Consider the following 21,366-nt stretch of genomic DNA (forward strand, 5'->3'; position numbering starts at 1 on the left):
GTAAAACTAAAAACAGTGCAATAGATCCCTGGTGAGGAATATTATAAACAATTATTACGAGACTGGAGATGGAGACAACCTACAGCAAAGTGCCACAAGAGAAGTGACGAGCCACAAATGCAGCAACCTTCTCCAATCCTTGGAGGAACAGTAAATTCATAAACGACGCTTTACTTATAACTCTTTCCACGCTAAGAAAATCAACTGCAAAACCATCTTTTGTAAGAAATGATTGGTAAACAACATTAACCCACACCCAAAAAGCCCTGTCCAGACACTATTTAAGAAAAATTAGTTGTCAATTGTCTTGTATTAGCCTACTGTATGGCAGTATATAAAGCAATTAATGTTTAAAGCTTGAGATGATATTGGAGGCCCAAATTAACATGTTATGGTGATTCACAGAGTATTAAAAGAGTATGAGAAGTAAGTATGAAGGAAATATCCTTGCCAACTAGGCCTAAGCTTACCCCAAGAGCGTTGCATCATTCAATAACAAACTTGTTATGTTGAGAAGTCATAAAGTCTTGAAGAGCACTACATTGTGCAGCACTAAACGTTTCAAGCCTACAGGAACTCCTTTGTAGAGCTCCAATAACTTTAGGATGACTTAGAATTACTGTATATAACCATACTAATGGCCTTTGACAAATTTGCATGCAGTCACCTGGGTCTGCACCCACTTTCAGTTTATTTGCAACACATCTTTGATTTCAACCTTCATGCCTTTAGTTTTTCATAATTCAATTAAATTTTTGTTCTGTAATTACAATAGCAAACACAGAGAAGCAAAGGCAAAACTCAAACGGACTCACAACAAACCCAGAGTAGGTCTTGGGACGGCGCACGTAGCGTCCCTCACTCCACACTCGATGTTTTCTCCGCACTCACAACAATTCCATTGGCACTGTGTGTATCAAGCAAGTCTCTAGTCTCTCGGGCACAAACTGGCACTGGTCAACACTTTGCACTCACATTGTAACGATACTAATCACCACAAAACTTCAAAGACAGTGGCTCTGGCGTCAGCCATAACGGCTTTGGTTTCAAAATGGCGGGTAGAGCAGGTCAGAGGCGCCGGGAGCCGCGCACTAGTAGGACGCCTCTAGAGCGCTCCCTCCCCGCCCCCAGCCTCACGCCAGACCCTCTACAGCCGCCCAACATCCTCTAGAACGCTTTACTCTCATCTTCAACCCCCACTCTCAATGGTATATACCAGGAAACCTTAAACTTAAAAGGATTTTCCTTATGCTCCCAAGAGTTATGGCCGACTCAACCTTTGACGCTGGAAAGCCACGCTCATATTGGTGAAGGTGGTATGGCGCTGTGTGTGTAGGTAGACGAAGCAGAATGGTCTAATACCCTCTATTGACGGGTTGTGGTGCGTGCTGGTAGTGGAGGTGGGGAGGATGGCCGCGGCCAGCCATGATAGTCAGAGATACCCGCCGGTGACGCGCCTCACAATGGCTCACTCCGCCCCAGCCACCACACACAGTCCCTCACACAACTCGCAACCTGATTGGTCCACACTGGTCACATGACCACGCAACACCTCCCAACTCCTCACAACCACTCGCTAACACCATTTATTCACCTTCTTTTCCAAAGCTCGTGCATGCCGAACTGTTAGGAATCATCAAACATTCAGTATATGGGAGAGAGTGGCGGGACGGTGATGGAGAGGAGGACACCGGGGAGCGTGTGTGCTCCGGGAGCCTCACACCATGATGGCCGCCATGACGTCACTCCCAGGGTTCCAATCATAACACTTGGCGCCAACCACACGTACCGTAAATACTTTTAAACTCAATTCTTACTCTGCATCTAGCTTGTTTACCAATGAGATAACGTCTTTGATATTTATTTAAATGTTTTATACTTGTATCTTTTCGTGTTGACTGTTGCCTTTATTAATATTATTCACACGTGGTAAGTTTAATATTTTGTCAGCTCACATGGCTGTGTTTGGGTTAAAGTGTAAATAGACCACACAAGCCGCTCTTCCTCTTCACTTACTACATTTTTTGTAAGAACAGCTGTACGTAAAGGGACAGGTGAGTGACCCAGTGTTTAGCGTAAATAATATACAAATAGACTTAATTGAGTGAGTTTGGAGTGAAGAAGAGATAGTGGGAGGGTGAGATGCTCACCTGTACTGGCAGGCCTCACCTGCTCTTCTAGGCAACATTACGCCATCAAACCTAACACAAAATGCATAAATAAATCATGAAATATATGCTTTTCATTGAGGAAGCAAATAACATTAAAACCAAGCTTAAATACACTTGGAGTGTCTGAGAGGATTGGTTAACCGCAAATAATGTTACATGAATCATGGGATTCAACCACTACAAATTACTTCAAGATCATCATCACAGCACAACTCTGCTCTCAGAACTATAACAGTCTGTCTTCAGACATCACAGCCCCTCTGTCCAAGTCCCATTGTCATGCTAAACATACACTCACTCCACACATTCTCATGTGCTCTACATGTACAAAACCTTGTTCCTAAATGCTAATCTTGATCTAAAACTTTTCCTTGATAGGTGTAATAGAACCGATGAGCACCACACCAGAAATAAATATCTGATATCCCCAGTCAGACTAAATCTGTGCAAACACTTCATGCAAATAAAAGGGCCCAGTCTTTGGAACTCACTCCCTGATGAATTAAACAATTGTCCAACCTATGCCTTATTCAATAGTAAAACCTAAAAGTACCTCATTACATCCTCATAGTCTCCTACCTAGTACCTCAAATTTGCACTGTACCTTGTATTACCCACTTCCCAATATTAGTAATATTAGTACCAGTGTAATCACCTCTATTAACTTATATTGTAGTTATTTGTTAATATAAAAACCTTGCCACAATGTACCCTTTCATCATGCCTGATAAGTTCTGAGGTTAGGTAATGATGATAGAGTTACAAGATACGAGCTAGATGGTGTTGTGATTGCGAAGTCGGATTGCGAAAGGGATCTGGGAGTTATGATTAGTAAGAATTTAAAACAAAAGGATCAATGCATAAATGTTCGTAATAAGGCAAATCGGACACTTGGATTTATTAATCGCAGCGTTAGTAACAAGACACCTGGTGTGGTTCTCAAGCTATATCTTGCTCTAGTTAGGCCCCATTTAGATTATGCAGTTCAGTTTTGGTCGCCATATTATAGAATGGATATAAATTCACTTGAACGTGTCCAGCGTAGGATGACTAAGTTAATTCCCCAAATTAGAAATCTTTCATATGAAGAAAGATTAACAAAGCTTAAGTTGCATTCACTGGAAAGGCGAAGAGTTAGGGGCGACATGATAGAGGTTTACAAGTGGGTGAATGGACATAACAAGGGGGATATTAATAGGGTATTAAAAGTATCAACACAGGACAGAACACGAAACAATGGGTATAAATTGGATAAGTTTAGATTTAGGAAAGACTTGGGTAAATACTGGTTCAGTAACAGGGTTGTTGATTTGTGGAACCAATTGCCGCGTAACGTGGTGGAGGCGGGGTCCCTCGATTGTTTCAAGCGCGGATTGGACAAGTATATGAGTGAGATTGGGTGGTTATAGAATAGGAGCTGCCTCGAATGGGCCAATAGGCCTTCTGCAGTTACCTTTGTTCTTATGTTCTTATGTTATATGTTAGATTAAGGACCTGCCAATGATGTGTGTGTTAGTGGCTTTGCAGAATGTCAAAATACCAATCTTATGTAATCTCACCAACCCATTGTACCTTCTTGTGAATAAAATTATTATTATTATTATTAATCATGAGTAAAGAACAGTAAAGGTTGACATGCTGACCAGCCACAGCTGTATGATGTCACGCTATACCCACATAGCTGCACGTGGGTAATAAGCCTTCAATTGTACCTATTGCCTGGTAGATATGCAGAATAACACACATTGAAGGGGCAATCCTATCTTTCATTATATATAATATATATATAATGTGTGTGTGTGTGTAAATCACGAAAAATAAACACGTGTTTAAAAATGTGAGTGTCAGACCAGGGAGGAAGAATTGAAATAGGAATTTCCTTAAGTACTTTCGTATATTAATACATCTTGAGAAGGAATCTCCTTCTGAAGATGTGTGTGTGTGTATGTATATATATATATATATATATATATATATATATATATATATATATATATATATATATATATATATATAACATATATATATATATATATATATAACATATATATATATATATATATATATATATATATATATATAATATATATATATATATATATATATATTGATAATTTTTAGTAGTATTAATTATTATTATTATCCTTTGCATTCCTAAATGAGTTTAACCTTTAAATTTTTTTATATTTCATGTTCAAGGCATGTTCTAGGGGTTTACTGAATCGGTGGCTTATATAATTGGTGTCATCATGTCAGAAGAACAAAGAGGCAGTGAGAACAGTTCTAACACAAAACCAGCCAGTCATACTCTAGTAAGTTCTGTGTATTGTATCCATAGTTTCTTGAACATAACATTTATATATGTTTTATAACTTTCAATTCCTGATTTGTTTATTTTGAAAAAAAAATCTTTAATTTTCAATAATTTCCACCTTAATATGATTATATACATATTTGCAGAAACCTAATTATATGCTCAAGTATACTCTTTCTGGACATTCAAAAGCTGTTTCATCAGTGAAATTCAGTCCAACAGGCGACTGGTTGGCAAGTTCATGTAAGCTTCTTTATTTTTATTGAATGTTATGTACAGTGTATATAGCATAGTATTATTTAACATTTTATTAACCAAGTAACATACAGTATATATTTAACAGCTGTTTTAGAATAGAAAATATTTATATACTAGTCTAATGAAAAAAATTGAAGATACTTCTCAGTTTGAATATTGCTGATTTTTCTGTTACAGTACTTACATTATTCTAATATTTACCTTGCAGCTGCTGATAAAGTGATCAAAATATGGGGTGCCTATGATGGAAAGTTTGAGAAAACATTGTCAGGTCATAAACTGGGTATTAGTGATGTTGCCTGGTCTCATGACAGCAGACTCCTTGTATCCGCTTCAGATGATAAGACTCTCAAAATTTGGGAACTTGCATCAGTAAGTACTAAAGGATTTTATTTTGTATATACTGTATTATATGAAGGGTGTCTGTATTAAATGTTATCCTGTGATGTATAGTTGCATGTGTGATTTTTGGGGGCTTTGGAATAGTTAAATTTTTATACAGCATGCTTTTAATGATCTAACAAGATCATGATCTATATGAGACATTTTCAGCTTGTGATTTTGTAAACCATTGCTTGCACACCTCTATTAAAAGAGTAATGCTAAGGATATTTTGTTTTACACTGCAACATATATACCATTTTCTCAGTAACAATATTACTTTATAGTATAGTATAGTAGTACAGTACTTCTATAAATTCTCACAGCTCTACTGAATCCTCATTTGTTATAACAAGTGTGGCTTAAAATTAGCTCATCGTCTTGCCACTTGGACTGGTCGGTGCAGCAACGGCCTTGCATATTGTAGGTTGAGGTTCAAAACCCAATGATCTCAGTAGATGGGCACCATTTCTTCCTTCTGTCCTATCCCAGCTCCTTGTTCTCATGTCCCATCCAGGTGCTCTACTCCTACTAGCTTAGCACTTCCTCCTGATACTGTACTTACCTTACCTTCCTAGTTAAACTAGCCATCTAATAATAAGTATCTGCACCTACATATACAATATACACGTTCCCAGACCAAGATCATATCGCATTCTTTCTAGCTGTCTCCATGAACACCAAGCAGGTGGGGGACTTCTCTATCTTAAGTGGTTTGTTTACATCTATTAAAACATTGTTAACATTAGCTAACAAATATTGTTAACATAATAAAACATTCACTCTGCCCCATAGGAGCCTCGAACCACAGGCCACCAGAATGGTAGCCCTTAGCTCTAACTACTGAGCATCTGAACAACTAGGGTAAAGAAGGATGTCAGATATATGCATCTGGTATCTAATTGAGACCTTAGGCCTCCCCTGGGGCGCCACCTGAGCATAGAGGTATTAGATAATCCATGCCCTAGTCATATAAATTGCTAACCTTCTATAAACGTGGACAATAGACGAGGCTTCTTTGGCCCATAATCGTGGATACTAGACGAGGCTTCTATGGCCCATAATCGTGGACAATAGACAAGGCTTTTATGGCCCAAGTAATCGCTTGGTCTATGTTCTGTCTCATTCTTGCAGTGAATGCTTGGATGATCTCCATTGACCTCTAGGGCATGTATTGACACATTCCTATACTTCTAATATTCAGGGTTTGGCTAGGTTTTTTTTGTGGGGTTGCAGGAAGTTCTCCTATCTGTCTTAGCTTTTTCTTATTCATCATCTCATCCACATACTCAGGCAAAGCGAGAGCAGCTTTAAAGGGTATATCCATAGGCCTCGCCAAAATCCGCAGGGAATTACCAGAGCTCAAACAACTGACCAAACAGGGCACCCAGGCACTGGGAATGCTCACCGGAAATTATGTAAGTAGACCAACACAGCCTGGTCAACCCGGCTGTGAAGGCCTACCTCCACGGGCCGTGTAAAGCATGCGAACCTCCTAGGGTGTCGCAACCCGCCAAAATGTTCACCCCACAAACAAGGGTCTAGATAGAGAGGCAAAATATCCCTGACTTATCCAATATAAGGCCTCTAAAGAACAAACTCCCAAATACACCAGAAAAGATAACTTTTTCAGTGCAGGGACAGTGCTATGGAGCACACAGAGAAGGTAGCCCTGAGCATGTGCAGTTCTAAGTGCCTAAGTCTAAGTTAGGTCCACAACACAAACCAAGCAGAAAACACATTTGTGAATCTGCTGTCACGGATCTGCTGAATCAGTTCGTGAATAACTGAAACATAGAACAAGAAGAAGCAAATGGCTCCCACAAGGTAGATAGCCACATAACAAAGTCCAAGGTTAGCCAGCACTTAGCAGCAGCAAAACTCGCATGGCTTGTTGACAACCCGGGAATCCTACAGAGGTCAATTAAATGTGTCCGCATCAGCAACAGAACTGACTTGAAGCACTAGTGGAGACATGGACTTGTGCCCCCTTCCCTCCCCACAACTGGCAGGGAAGTAGTGCTAATGAGCTTGCACTGGTATAAGAGAGATTTTTCATTTGTTTACATTGTTTGAGGGAGTGAGTTTGACAGTTTTGATTCTTCAGTGTCCTTGAACCCAACTGTGGTCTGTATTGGTTCACTGACATTCTGGATACTTTCCCATTGGAGTAGCAGTGTGTCCTCAGCTCTCTGCACCTCTGAGGGGTGGGGAAGGTGGCAGGTTTTGGCTCTTCCTATTAGTACCATTTTTTCTTGGCTGAGTTCTTTTAGGCTAAACAGTACTCCACAGCTGATGCAAACCAGCAATTGGGAGCCAGCTCAGTGAGATAGCTTCTGGGAGCCACCAGGGGCTTCCCCTAGAAAATTATACAAGATAGGGTGGTATATATCAGTTCCATTTAGAAAACTTATAATTGGTCTTACACAAAAATTTCTTTTCAGGGCAAATGTGTGAAAACTCTTAAGGGACACAGTAATTATGTGTTTTGCTGCAACTTCAACCCGCAGTCAAACCTCATTGTTTCAGGCTCTGTAAGTTATAGCTGTACAGTACTAGTACATCCAATCTGAAATTTATAGTCGTATATATTTTCCCATGAGTTACAAATATTTATCTGAAAGGTAATTGTGCAGTAATTATATACAGGTAAATGTTTTAAGAAAACTGATATGATATATAAATTCTCTACATAGTTTGACGAGAGTGTACGTATATGGGACGTTAAAACGGGAAAATGTCTAAAGACATTACCAGCTCACTCTGATCCAGTCAGTGCTGTCAACTTTAACCGGGATGGAACTCTCATTGTGTCTAGCAGCTATGATGGTCTTTGGTAACAGTCTATAAACAAATTTTGTTATTACTAGTATACTCTCGATAATTTCAAACAAATCTACTTTATTTGTTTTCTTGATTTTTTTTATTGCATGGTCATTTATCTAAGGGTAAAACTAGGCCTAATTAAGGTAGTAATTCATGACGTCATTATAATAACATTATTAAGGGCAAACTAATTTTGAAAGAAATATTTGAAAATATACAAAAGTGTTCTGGCTGTTAGTCAAAGTGGTCCTTGCATGATCGGACTAGTAGTGTGATTCTTTATATTAAGCATGACAGTAATTTAAAGATTTCCTTTTATTTCAGTCGAATCTGGGACACCACTTCAGGCCAATGTCTCAAAACACTCATTGATGATGATAATCCTCCAGTTTCCTTCGTTAAATTCTCTCCAAATGGCAAATACATTCTAGCAGCCACACTAGACAACACATTAAAGTTATGGGACTACAGTAAAGGAAAGTGCCTCAAAACCTACACTGGACACAAGAATGAAAATACTGCATCTTTGCAAATTTCTCAGTAACTGGGGGAAAAGTAAGAATTTTTATTTTTCCTTGAGTATGAGTTTTAATATAGAAAACCTTTACAAATCATTTCAGTAATGTTTGTTTTATTGGAAGAATATTTTTTTGACAGTGGTATAATAATCACTTGGGTCAGCAATTCCATATGAAATGATTATAATTATATATTTAGTACTTTTTTTTATAGTCATATTGTGGATGGCCTCGGTCATCATATGTAAGCTAATGTAGGGACAGTAATGAATGCCCTCAGCCCTCTTCCTATTAGTACCATTTTTCTTTGGTGACTTCCACTCCGTTGCATAATAGACTGGGCAGCCATTATGTGATGCGTGGTCTCGCTTCTTGCAGGTTAGGGTTCAATCACTGAATGTCCAAGTGATTGGGCACCATCCCTTTCATTAGTCCTATCCTAAATCTTTAGCCTCGTATCACTTCCAAGTGTAATGCAGTCATAATGGCTTGTTCTTTTCTCCTGATTGAGAAATTACCTTGCCTTAATGGAACAATAATCTGCTCCCTTTTGTTCAAACTGCATTGTCACACGTATAGTTGTGCATCTCCCTTTAAGAGCCCCAATTTTCAGGAAAATAATGTCTTGCTTTCCTAATGTCTCTAGGGGGTCATTTATTCCTCAATGGAATCCTTGGTAAATCCAATTCCTTTGATATCGCTCGCTTTGTGTCCTATTCTCGTATTGGCATCTTAAATGATATTTAGTGCATTTTGAATGTCTAGCAACACAGACGGTGCAACATAGTTTTCCTGGCTTGACGCCTTCTTTTGATAATTACAATACTTATTACATAAATCAACATCCCTTTTTCCAAACAAACATTTACCCTGGAATGATTTGACAAATAAAAGTTTGTCAAATTCCAGTTTGGCAGCAGGAGGATGCTGCTTCTGAAAACTTTCCTTGTTAATACTTTGGCTTTGTGATGAGGTTCTCGGAGTCATTAAAACAATACAAGTAGTGTGGGACAAAACGTTAATGCTGTCAACAATTAAAATATTTGTAAAAATTTCATTTATTGTCTGATTATTATTGGACTTGTTTTAAAATGTGCACCAACAACTTCCCATTCTCTGTATTCCCCACGTAGTAGTATACCCGCCTACTCAACCTACCCTCAAGTCAAAATGTGCGCCCGTTCCGGTTGTTTTACCTCTGGTATTTTTTATTGCTGTTTTTATAAGCAAGAAGCAACACAAAAACGAATGATGGGTAACAAATAATGTCAGGAATGAATAACGACTAAACAATGACAAAAAGCCGGGTTTTTCACATGACGATGTACTTCATCTTATTTTATTGGCAATGATGTTCTCCTATTTGACCTTATATACCCTTCCTTTTAGAGCAATCTATTGCGAACAATTTGATACCAAAATGAATGACAGCGCGAAAATTAAGATGAGAAAACTGTAAAGAGTATAAACGTTGGAGTGTGGTTGTCCGCTCACGGGCAACGCGCAGCCTACTTTGAGGTGCGTTGCGAGTGACCCGCCAGGCCGCGCAAAGTGTTAAGACTACTCAATAGCGTGGACGATAGAGCTTAGGCCCCCCCCTCGCATGGGGTCCACAGTTTGAGTATCTTAGAGCCCAGGTGAATGCAATGGTTTGACCATTCTTGTCCAATTTGTATCCATTTTTGGTGTCGATATGCTTGGCATTATCTTATACCCTTTCATACATTTGTATACTAAAGTCATGTCACCTCTTGCTCTTCACCTTTCTAGAGAATGTAAACTAAGTTGCAATATTACATCCCAGTTTCTAGGTTCCACGTGTCTTGGGGCTTCTCTCTTCTGATTCTCTGCTGGAGTGTTGCTATTTCCTCTCCAGGTTGGGCTTGCTGCCCTTGCTTGTCATTTTTTCCAGTGTTCCTATGACAGCTTTTGCCTCATGTGTGGGATACCTGTTTCCCTCTTGATTCTCTTCCCTCACTTTTAATCCTTAGACAGCAGCTATGGAGAAATTGTCATACCCACCTAAGGACAAAAAACAATAATAATAATAATAATTTTTCATCATGTAATTATTTGTATTCAATTTGTTTGCATTTGTATTCAAAATGTAAGGAAAACGAGAAAATAAGTTCATATTTATTGTTTCGCTGGGTGAAGGTGCTCTGCAAGGCTGCTCTGCTCGGGCACTTGTCAATGCCTAGTGCACAACTTCACTGACGCTTCTTGTTTCCTCGGATGTTTCACTGTTTTTCTTTATTTACATCCTCAGAGCAGTATTATATCCATATTTGCATAATTCATGTAAAATCCAGAAAATAATTGTTTAAATTGTCATATGATGACCACATTTCCCTAATAACATTAATGAAGAAGTCTGCGTTCATGCCAGGAAATGATAGCAGGATTTTTTCGTGGGTTAGGTGACATCTAACATTCCATGACATCCACATAGACATATTATCAAGATGATAATTGTTTAAATCTTCATAAGATAACCGGTGTAAGGTGTTATGCGTTATAATCTGTCCTTCCTGCTCTACTGGAGCAGGTCCTTGCTCTACTCCACATGTCCTTCATGGGAATACTAAACCCTATGAATTTACTTAGAAAACTATATCAAATGTTTGTGGTGGTCTACGTTAATGGATATTACTGTAGCCTTATCTAATCGGCATCCATTGTTGTTACTGTGCCTTTCTATAACCCTGCCCAGAAATGGGTGGAAGAAATCGTGTGTGGTTGACAGTATGCATCTCGACAGGTTGTGGGCACTCGCTATCATTCCTATGCGTGTTTCCACAACATTCCCACCCAGCTAATAATAAAATCATTAAAATTTACAGTATTATTTTTAAGAAAATCCCTCTTGACTGCTTCATTATTACTAAATAATAACTAGACATGAGGTAGAAGGTGGTAGCTTATTGTTGCTATTAGACATGCTCCAAGTTGTCTTTATTTCCCAGCACCCAGCTATGTAAGTCTTGTTTTCCTACACTCGGGGTACAGTAATCCCTACCTCCTTCCCTCGGCACCCAGCTGTGGTACCCCTATTCTATCCATTGGCAAGAGGAGTGAGATCTAAGATATTAATATTTTAGTATTTAACTAGAGATGTATCTGTGATGTCGGCCTATTTTTGTAGTATTGGCATCAGGAGAATTTTTGCAATATACTGTTTTAATGTCATATGAACTTAATTTTCTTTCTTGAAAGGTTTGTTTCAAATCATTCATGTCAGCACCAAGATTGTGTAGTTTGCATTTGCCTGGCCTTCTGGGGTCTCTCTTGATTTACTCTTCAGACATTTTTATGTTCTGTCACAGATAGCATCTCTTTGTTTGCTCTCTTCTGTTACTTACAAGTAACTGTTGCTGTTCCCTCTTATATTTAATATCTTATAAATAGAAGTGTTAGTTATTTAGAAAGAATTGAATAAATAGTAAAAACATTCCCATTACCATACCTATTACTCAAGCTCAGGAACCAATTTTACCCCTAATGTTAATGAGTGGTGGAGTATTTATATGTACACTTTGACACTACTGTATACTCTTTATTCTGATATTAGTGTGCATTGTAAATTAAATACTGTACATTCATTAAGTTGACTTCCACTTTTCAATATGCCTGAGTGATAATTATGGTATGACATTCTCTTTGCTTTTTCACAGTATTGCATATCCCTACTGTATAGCTTTAACAAAAATATTTAATTTAAGCCATGTAATCATTTAATTTTTTCTCATATTTCAGTGGATTGTATCAGGATCTGAAGATAATTTTATCTATATCTGGAACCTTCAAACCAAAGAAATTGTTCAAAAATTAGAAGGACATTCAGGTAATTTCTTTTTTTCTTTTTTCTTTTTTAAAGAACATTACAGTTTTTGTAATGTGTGGAACACAGGGAAGTAGAGGGGAACTCAACTATATTTTTTTTTTTTTTTTCACAAATTTTTTTCTGTACTGTGTTGAATTTTGTATATACATATTATTAACCTTTCAACTGCAAACACAGCAAGGGATGTTTTCACTAATTATCCATAAGCTGCACAACACAGTCAGGGATGAGCAGGCCATATCTGACCCTACTGCACAAGTCAATGACGGGATGAGTTAAAGTACAGTACCTCGTAAGACTTAAAACTTCTGCAGGTAAACTGGGCTCACAGCTGCTTCCTCAGGACTCTAGTTAACAAATGCCATTTTGGAAAAAAAAAATTGTGGCACCACCTAGGTATGAGGTCTCAATACTGAGAGAAACTGCTGCTGCCAGTCTCATAGCACTACCATGCAGCTCATGGCTGCAGCATCACTCAATGGTGGAATAAATAACTGGTTATTTAATGAGTTTGTGATAGAAGATCTTGACTGTGATAAAGACTATGTACTGTACAAGGTACCGATATCAGTCAATGCCGTGCTGGTTACAAGGTTCACAACACAACACAAGGCAGATATCCACAGCACACGGCCACTGTTTGGTGTGTCTACATATCATGCAACAGGACATCATATTCCTTTAGAAAATTGATTTGTGGGAAATTATTCATATTAAGAATTTAGTGACCAGGATTCTGATAATAGTACACCATAGTACAAAGATTGACGTACTATGCAATTAGAATTTTGTACTATTCACTTTATAAGAGTCCGAAAAAATTAAGTTAAAAAATGAACTTTACACTATCGCACTCCGTTGCCTCCCACAGTAATCACTCATTTTTCTCTTGAGTCATCTCGGGGTAACTCGAGTCACTCATTAAAATATTTGTTAAAAATATAAATTTTATCAGATCAATCTGAGAGTGGTTTCAAAATGAGCGCCTTTAGATTGCGCACAATTTGATACCAAAATAAAAGACGTAACACGAAAATTGATGTCAGAACACTGGAAAGGTATAAATAATTTTGTGGTGATGAACGTCCAAAAGTTAAAATATTTGTTGAAATTCCATTTATTGTTCTATTATTATGGGACTTGTTTTAAAATATGCACCTTTATATTGCGAACAATTTGATACCAAAATGAAAGACGTGGCGGGAAAATTGATCCAGTGTCAGTGTCGGAACACTGGAAAGATAATAAATACTTTTGTGGTCCAAATTTTAAAATATTTGTTAAAATTCCATTTATTGTTCTATTATTATGGGACTAGTTTAAAAATATGTGCCTTTATTTTCCGAACAATTTGATACAAAATGAAACGCGTAACACAAAAATTTGTTATCAAACTGAACGAGTATATATACATTAGTCTGCAGGTGTTACAATTGGTGCTCGTTCATGGGTAACTTGGCCAACTTTAGGCTTTGCTGTGGGGAGTTATGCCGGGCTTTTAGACCTTGTATGCATTTACCCTTGTAGGGAATTCTGTTGCGAACGCAATGATACCAAACCGAATGACGTAGCACGAGAAATAAGATGAAAAAACTGAAACGAGTATATACATTTTACTGATTTTGCTCGCTCATGGGTAACTTGGCCGACTTTATGCTTTGCTGTGGGGAGTCACGCCGGGCTTTTGGACCTTATATGCATTTACCCCTGTAGGGAATTCTATTGCGAACGCAATGATACCAAACCGAACGACGTAGCACAAGAATTAAGGTGGGAAAACTGAAACAGGTATACACATTTCAGTGTCGCCGCACGCTCGCCTGAACCGTCAGGAGCAGACGTCAGTCTAACTATGACGTTAACTAACATTAACTGTGCGAGATATTGTTAAATATTCCTCAGCCTAGTATGGCACATATATGTACACTATACTATATTAGGCCTAGGAAGGTTAGGTTATGTTAGTTTAGTTTATCTTTGCAACATAAATAGAAAATCTTTTCTGGTTTGTCAAGTTCAATAGTACCTATTTCTAATTGTGTTGTACGTTGGTATATGTACTATGGTTTCGTTGTTACGATAAATATGTACAGTACTACCAAGACAGGAGGATGGGCTGGATAATAGCAGTGTTGCTGACTAGCATGTGGTGGTATGCTGTGCTTGAATTGTAAGATTACCACAACCACGTGAACTGCTAAATGGTTCTTAATGGTGCATAAAAATGTAGTCATAGACATGTCTAATATGTATACATTGTAATAACAGCAAAAACAGTATGATTCATTTTTAAAGAATTTAATAAAGGGTTACAGAGGCACATAATCAGTTCAGGAACTGAACCCCCCTAGTTCGCTTAGCTAAGCAAATAACACTCTTTTGATGCTAGTTACACAATTATTAATGTTATATACTCGTACACATACTCATACAAACATGCACACACACACACACATGTATGTATACATACATATACAACACCTACACATATACACACATCAATAATCTTTTGTATCACAAGTGATTCACCAAGAGGCTCACAACAATCACTATACAAGGCACTTTACATCTATGGTGAGTCACACAGTTTACTAGTCTTGCTCCACACCCACCCAACTGGGCAGCAGCTTTACAGTCATGTGCATGCATTACCTACAGTAAGCAAATTTGGATACTTTGCTAAGATTCCGGGCAGCACATCATTATGAATGAAGTACTTACACATTTCTTGGACTCCATTGGTGTTATCTCTGAATTCCCTGTGATTTTTTTCGCATTCCATTATATAATGACGCAAGTATGCAAGTAGTTCTGCTGACAGAGTTTACATTTAGTCAAATCCACAGCAGATGTTACTAACTCCCAGAGGTACTTGTAGCCGAGCCTAAGCCTAGAAGTGGTAACATCTAGAAGTCTAACCTTATTGGATGACCTATAGACGTGTGGTATTTCCTGCATAATAGAATGATAGATGGAGTTGCACATATTAGTAAGAATATTATATCTGTGCATATTGATATTCTGCACATTTTATTATACTGTACTGTAAATTTCTCAAATGACACTATTGAATAATATTACTGCAAAAATCCAGTAGACAAACAGACTGCATCTTACTGTCAGAAATGTCCTGCTAACAGTAGAGATCCTTATCAAATGTCCTGATTTTTAAAATACAGTAAATGGAAATCTTGCTCTCTCTCAATGTTCCAATGAGTCGTGTCCAGTCCTTGGTGAATTTGATGTGATACTGCTTATTGTATGTCTTTTTGCTCTCAAATTAATGTCCTGCATAATATATAGTAGTTTTTGTTAATGTTCTGTGACACAGATAGTGCTAAATAGTTTTGCAGGCTTTGCCACTTATAATTATTTTCATTCGGAACTTATGTTGACACCCTCGTTCCTGAAGGAATTTATAGTCTATTTTATATTAAAAAAATTTCAATATATGATTTAATGCTTGGTTTTTTTTTCAGATGTTGTATTATGCACTGCGTGTCACCCAACACAAAACATCATTGCCTCTGGGGCACTAGAGAATGATAAAACCATCAAACTTTGGAAAAGTGATACTTAATCCTAGGTTCCAAACAACATAATGAAGCATTTCCAGTTTCAAATTATCCTTTAACAGACACTTAACATATTTACATCTACTCGTGAAGTGTGTTTGGCTGTAAATGATGTACAGTACCCCGGTAAATGGTACTATGATGGCTGTAAATCGTTAGTACAAGTATGGTTGAATTACAAAACTGTGAAATTATGCAACTTTCTGGATGTCATAATTTCAGTAATGATGTGCGTGTATATATATATATATAAATAATTTTTTCATGTAAGGTATTTAATTGTAATACAAGCCAAATTTATGTGAAAAACATGTTAGGGTATAGTTAACGTTGTTCATAGCTTGTGTAAACTAATTGTGAAATTACTTTTTTTATATAATAATTACTGTATAAAGAGGTTCATTTTTTATAGCTGAAACTTTGCAAATTACATGATATTTTTTATTCAGTGCAGTACCTACTTAAGAACATGACAGTAACATGATTCCTTAGTTTGAATTTTAATTAAAATTAGGAAGAATGTATGATTTAAATTCTTTTTGCCATTGAGAAATCTTTGTATGAAATTGAACCATTTAATAAAAATTGTAATATATTCAAAACAAGTTTAATTTACACATACCATACTACTACTTCAACCCCTTCACTGCACCAGCTAAATATGATGGAAAATTTGTTGTGAGATGACCATATTACAGAATGGCTATCACTTAGAGAAAATCAATAAGATGAGAGACTGGTCCCTGGTTATGAATGAGACCTTCCATTCGAGGTAAGGTTTAGGGAGCTCTGCCCACATTCTCAGAAGAGGCAGAAGACATGTTCAAGGTTTTCAAGTAGAAAAGAATATATCAATGGAAGATATGGTTGAAGTCATGAAACTTTCAGAACTTGTAGCAATGCCTATAAGCTGGAAATTTTCAGAATAATGAAGTATGTTTGACACTTGTGTTCGTAAGGTTAAATATCACAGTAAGCCTTACAAAAATTACTGTTTCCATACATAATGGGTAAATAAAAATTTTTGCACAACTAGTAATACTGGTGCTCTCGTTAAGCTGGAGATTGACTTAGTATGTAATGACTGTTGCAGGGTGTAACAATTCTGACTAATAAAGTATACAATAGACTAAATAAACTTAAAACATTGAAATCAAAGCATAAATTGAATTGAAAAAGAAAAGTGATAATACTTACATGATGGATGGAACAGCAGAAATTGAAACATGTTTCTTGAACATTTAAATGGCTGAATATTAGGTTCTGTCCTCATATTAAGTACGTGTACTGTATATTGGCGGTATGGAATTACCAAAGGATAATCCTCATTGCTTCATTTTGCATTTTTTAAGCTCCCCAAGCACTTATTTCAAGCATTATAGCAAACAGATGCAGCACAGTCAAAGATCTAATACGTGTAAGAAACATAATTTTAGCAAATCTGACATTTGCAACATAGCCTGGGTGATACCCTGCCACAGCCTTGAGAACTCTGAGCCACTCTTTATAAAGACGATAGTCTGGTTTCAACATAGCCATACAGTAAGATTTCAAGACCAATTACATCAGTGTGTTGACATAGTCAAGCTGGGATCATTACATTTTACGTTTTTCGTTTTACGAGGAGTAACGCCTGGTGATGACCCCAAAGACTTAATAAATAAATGTTTATTCAGTTACAAGTACATACATACAAGATGAGTTACAAACAAAATGTTGGATTTCTAGATAAAGCTAGTACATACTATGCCTAAAGCCACTAATACGCACAGCGTTTCGGGCAATATGTGGGAAAACCACTTAGACTAAAACTTAAAACTAATTGAGATCAAAGCATAAATTTAATTGAAAAGGGGGAAAAAAAGAATTATAATAATTACATGATGGATGGAACAAAAGAAGAAATTTTAACTAAATGAAACGAAGACTACAATTTTCTTCAAGTTTATACATGGTGGATATCAGCAGCTAAACACGTTGGGCAATAATCAATATTGTTTGAAAATAGCAAGACATGGGTTGACATTTAAGGGGTAAGGTAGGTTGATTGGAGTTTATTAGGAAGTATTTAGTTTTACTCTTAAACCGGTTGAGAGAGGTACAGTCTTTGACATGATTGGAAAGATCATTCCACACTCTGGGTCCCTTGATTTGTAGAGCATTTCTAGTTTGGTTAAGTCGTGCTCATGGAATATCAAATAGGTATTGTATTTGTTTCTAGTGTGGTGACCATGGGTTCCGTTACAACCTTCTAGGAAGCGTTTAAGGTCAGGATTGGCATTACAGTTCAGAGTTTTATATATAGAGAGTACACTTAAGAGGATGTGCAGTGACTTAATATCTAACATATTAAAAGATTTAAGAAAGGGGGGCCAAGTGCTGTCTGAGGCCAGAGCTTGTTATTGTTCTAATAGCAAATTTGTGTTGAGTAATTAGAGGACGTAGATGATTTTGGGTAGTAGAACCCCAAGCCCAGGTACCATAATTGAGATAAGGATAGATGAGAGTAATAGAGCATTACCAGGGAAGGGCGAGGTACGTAATATCTGATTTGAGAAAGAATGCCAACTGTTTTAGAATTGGATTGCTATATTTTGAATGTGGCCCTGGAAATTCAGCTTGTTATCAATTAGAACACCAAGAGCTTTTAGTGCCCTCTAATCCTTTTGCTCTATCACTCACAGGATGAGTATGGGGTGTACAATAAACTATCACTCACAGGATAAACCACCGCTCACAGGATGAGAATGAGGTGCACAATAAACCACCGCTCACAGGATGAGTATGTGGTGCATAAAGGGACCCAGTCCATGGAACTCACTCCCTAATGAATTGAAAGCTGTCCAACTTTTGGGTCATTCAAAAACAATACTAAAAAGTACCTAATTTCATCTTCATAGTTTTTTACCTTTTGCTTTTAAATTGCACTGTATCTATTGCTACCCAATCACCCAATCTTTATGTATCCAATCTGAACATCTTTACCATTGTGATCATTGTTGTCTTCTTATATGTGCTATCAATCTGCTGTATGGTGTCTATTAATCTAGTTTAAATTACCAATCAAGCTGTCAATGTAATCAATCAGAGCTTTAATATACCAATGTGCTTTAATATACTTACTAATCTCTCTCATCTCATTTTTTTCTTGCAATGTATCTGTTATCATTTTATTAATTCTGCTGGAATTCCCCTACTTAATTTACCTATCTGTTAGATTAAGGACCTGCCCGAAACGCTGCGCGTACTAGTGGCTTTACAAGATTGTAAATACTATGGTATGTATTCTCACAAACCCAATGTACCTTCTTGTATATAAATAAATAAATAAATAAATAAATAAATAAATAAATAAATAAATAAATAGTAAACTTCCACTCATAGGATGAGTATCGGGATTACCTTGAGGTTACCTTGAGATGGTTTCGGGGCTTAGCATAACCGTGGCCCGGTCCTCGACCAGGCCTTCTAAATAAAGTCAATAAACTCAATAAATAACTCAATGTGCTCAATAAACTACTACTCGCATGTTGTGTATAGGTGGCATACTCATCACAGGATGAGTATGGGGTGCACAATAAACTATCGCTCACAGGATGAGTATGGGGTGCACAATAAACTATCGCTCACAGGATGAGTATGGGGTGCACAATAAACTATCGCTCACAAGATGAGTATTGGAGTGCACAATAAACTATCGCTCACAGGATGAGCATTGGAGTGCACAATAAACTATCGCTCACAAGATGAGTATTGGAGTGCACAATAAACCATCGCTCACAAGATGAGTATTGGAGTGCACAATAAACCATCGCTCACAAGATGAGTATTGGAGTGCACAATAAACTATCGCTCACAAGATGAGTATTGGAGTGCACAATAAACTATCGCTCACAGGATGAGTATTGGAGTGCACAATAAACTATCGCTCACAAGATGAGTATTGGAGTGCACAATAAACTATCGCTCACAGGATGAGTATTGGAGTGCACAATAAACTATCGCTCACAGGATGAGTATTGGAGTGCACAATAAACTATCGCTCACAGGATGAGTATTGGAGTGCACAATAAACTATCGCTCACAAGATGAGTATTGGAGTGCACAATAAACTACCACTCACAAGATGACTTTGGTTGTAACGAGAGGTGGGGGAAATAGCTCTCTTCAGCCCATTATTCCATCCCCCCCCCCCCCCAGTCAACTAACGAGGCCGGGGGAAACAACTCTCTTTAGTCCGTTATCCCGCTCCTAGTTAACTAACTATTCTAGAGCGCCCCCCAGAGTTCCTACGGCAGCCTCTCTCGTTCAACACCTTGTAACCTAGGTAATGGATTACCTAGATGCTATGACTACAAGAATGTAACAACTCTTGTATATATCTAAAAACAAAACAAAACAAAAAAAAAACAAAAAAAGGCGCCGTAACTTGATCAGCTACCAGCAACTCCAGAGAACTCTAGAACACATTTTCATTGCCACAAACGTATAAGAGAACCGAAAGGGAAGAAATGGATAATGAAGTAATTAGTTCGGTTATATAGACTATGTCTAGGTTACAGATGCAACTGGGAGATTGGTGAACCCCTACAGAGAGAGTGCATCTTCTGCCAAACTGTCACAGAAAAGCCACTACTTTACTATCTCCTGGAATGCGAAGCAACCAACGACCTTAGAAGAGCTTTAAGAGTCCCCGAATCTTGCAGTGGCCACCCTGAAGCCATCAACACAGCCACTCTTCTGGTCAAAAAAGGTGTCCAGCAGCTGGACATCCTTATAAATACGGTCAAGCCGTATCCTTCCCCGCGATATCAGCTTGACGATTAAATGCGACCTCAGAACATTGAAAAGATTTACTGAACAAAAAATTATACTACTTACAGGCTATTTATGCCCGTGCCATCTCTTGGGTGGCTTAATCTTTATCAATCAATCAATCAATCAGGTCACGACCTCTGTTCACCTGCAGCCGCCGCCCGTTTCTGGTCACCAGTACCAACGAGGACTTAGTCTGATTAACTCAGTGTTTCCAACTCCATGGATCTTACGCCAGCGCCCACGGTCCCGGACCTCAGCTTGTCCGACGTACTTGACGTTTGCCCCTCGACTTCCCAGCGCGAACCGGTTGGGTCATCCTGCCTCCCTCCTGAGGCTCTACGGTACAGTTTTGCTTCCCCATCGCTGGTGGGGTGTCTGTGTTCTCCACACCCACCTAGTTAGGGCAGTCCCTGGTGTTCCCGGCGTGTGCTCAGCACCGTGTCCCCTGGGGTGCGTGTCCGTGCGTGCACGTGCTGCCGCGTGGCGCGGCCTATTGACATAGCTCGAGTGCATTGGGGAATTGTGTAAATCCTGGTTTGTGTCTCGGAGAGCCTGCAGGATCCAAGTAAATTCAATAGAATTTCTGGTTGCAATTCTTATACCATGTCGTAGCTCAGTCGATTAATTAAGGCAGCGTCTGGGATGCTCTCGGACGTAGGTA

At 38.0% G+C, this 21,366-nt stretch overlaps 2 protein-coding genes across 2 annotated transcripts in view; one reads left to right on the plus strand and one right to left on the minus strand.

The window, feature by feature from the left end:
* The window catches only part of LOC123775312 (bromodomain testis-specific protein), a 277,850-nt gene extending 276,116 nt beyond the window's left edge, over positions 1-1,734 (minus strand). The window contains 1 exon segment of the mRNA XM_045770359.2: positions 1,595-1,734. Coding sequence (XP_045626315.2) covers positions 1,595-1,617 — 23 coding nt within the window. The 5' untranslated portion in view covers positions 1,618-1,734.
* LOC123775313 (WD repeat-containing protein wds) lies at positions 1,652-16,492 on the plus strand. The gene is given in 10 exon segments (XM_045770369.2): positions 1,652-1,790; positions 4,371-4,483; positions 4,632-4,728; positions 4,952-5,115; positions 7,569-7,658; positions 7,821-7,960; positions 8,275-8,459; positions 8,462-8,505; positions 12,225-12,312; positions 15,792-16,492. Coding segments are annotated over 9 exon segments (972 nt in total). The 5' UTR covers positions 1,652-1,790; positions 4,371-4,420; the 3' UTR covers positions 15,893-16,492.
* The last annotated feature ends 4,874 nt before the right edge of the window (positions 16,493-21,366 follow it).

The sequence above is a fragment of the Procambarus clarkii genome, chromosome 70, assembly GCF_040958095.1.
Source record: "Procambarus clarkii isolate CNS0578487 chromosome 70, FALCON_Pclarkii_2.0, whole genome shotgun sequence".
NCBI classification, from domain to species: Eukaryota; Metazoa; Arthropoda; class Malacostraca; order Decapoda; family Cambaridae; genus Procambarus; species Procambarus clarkii.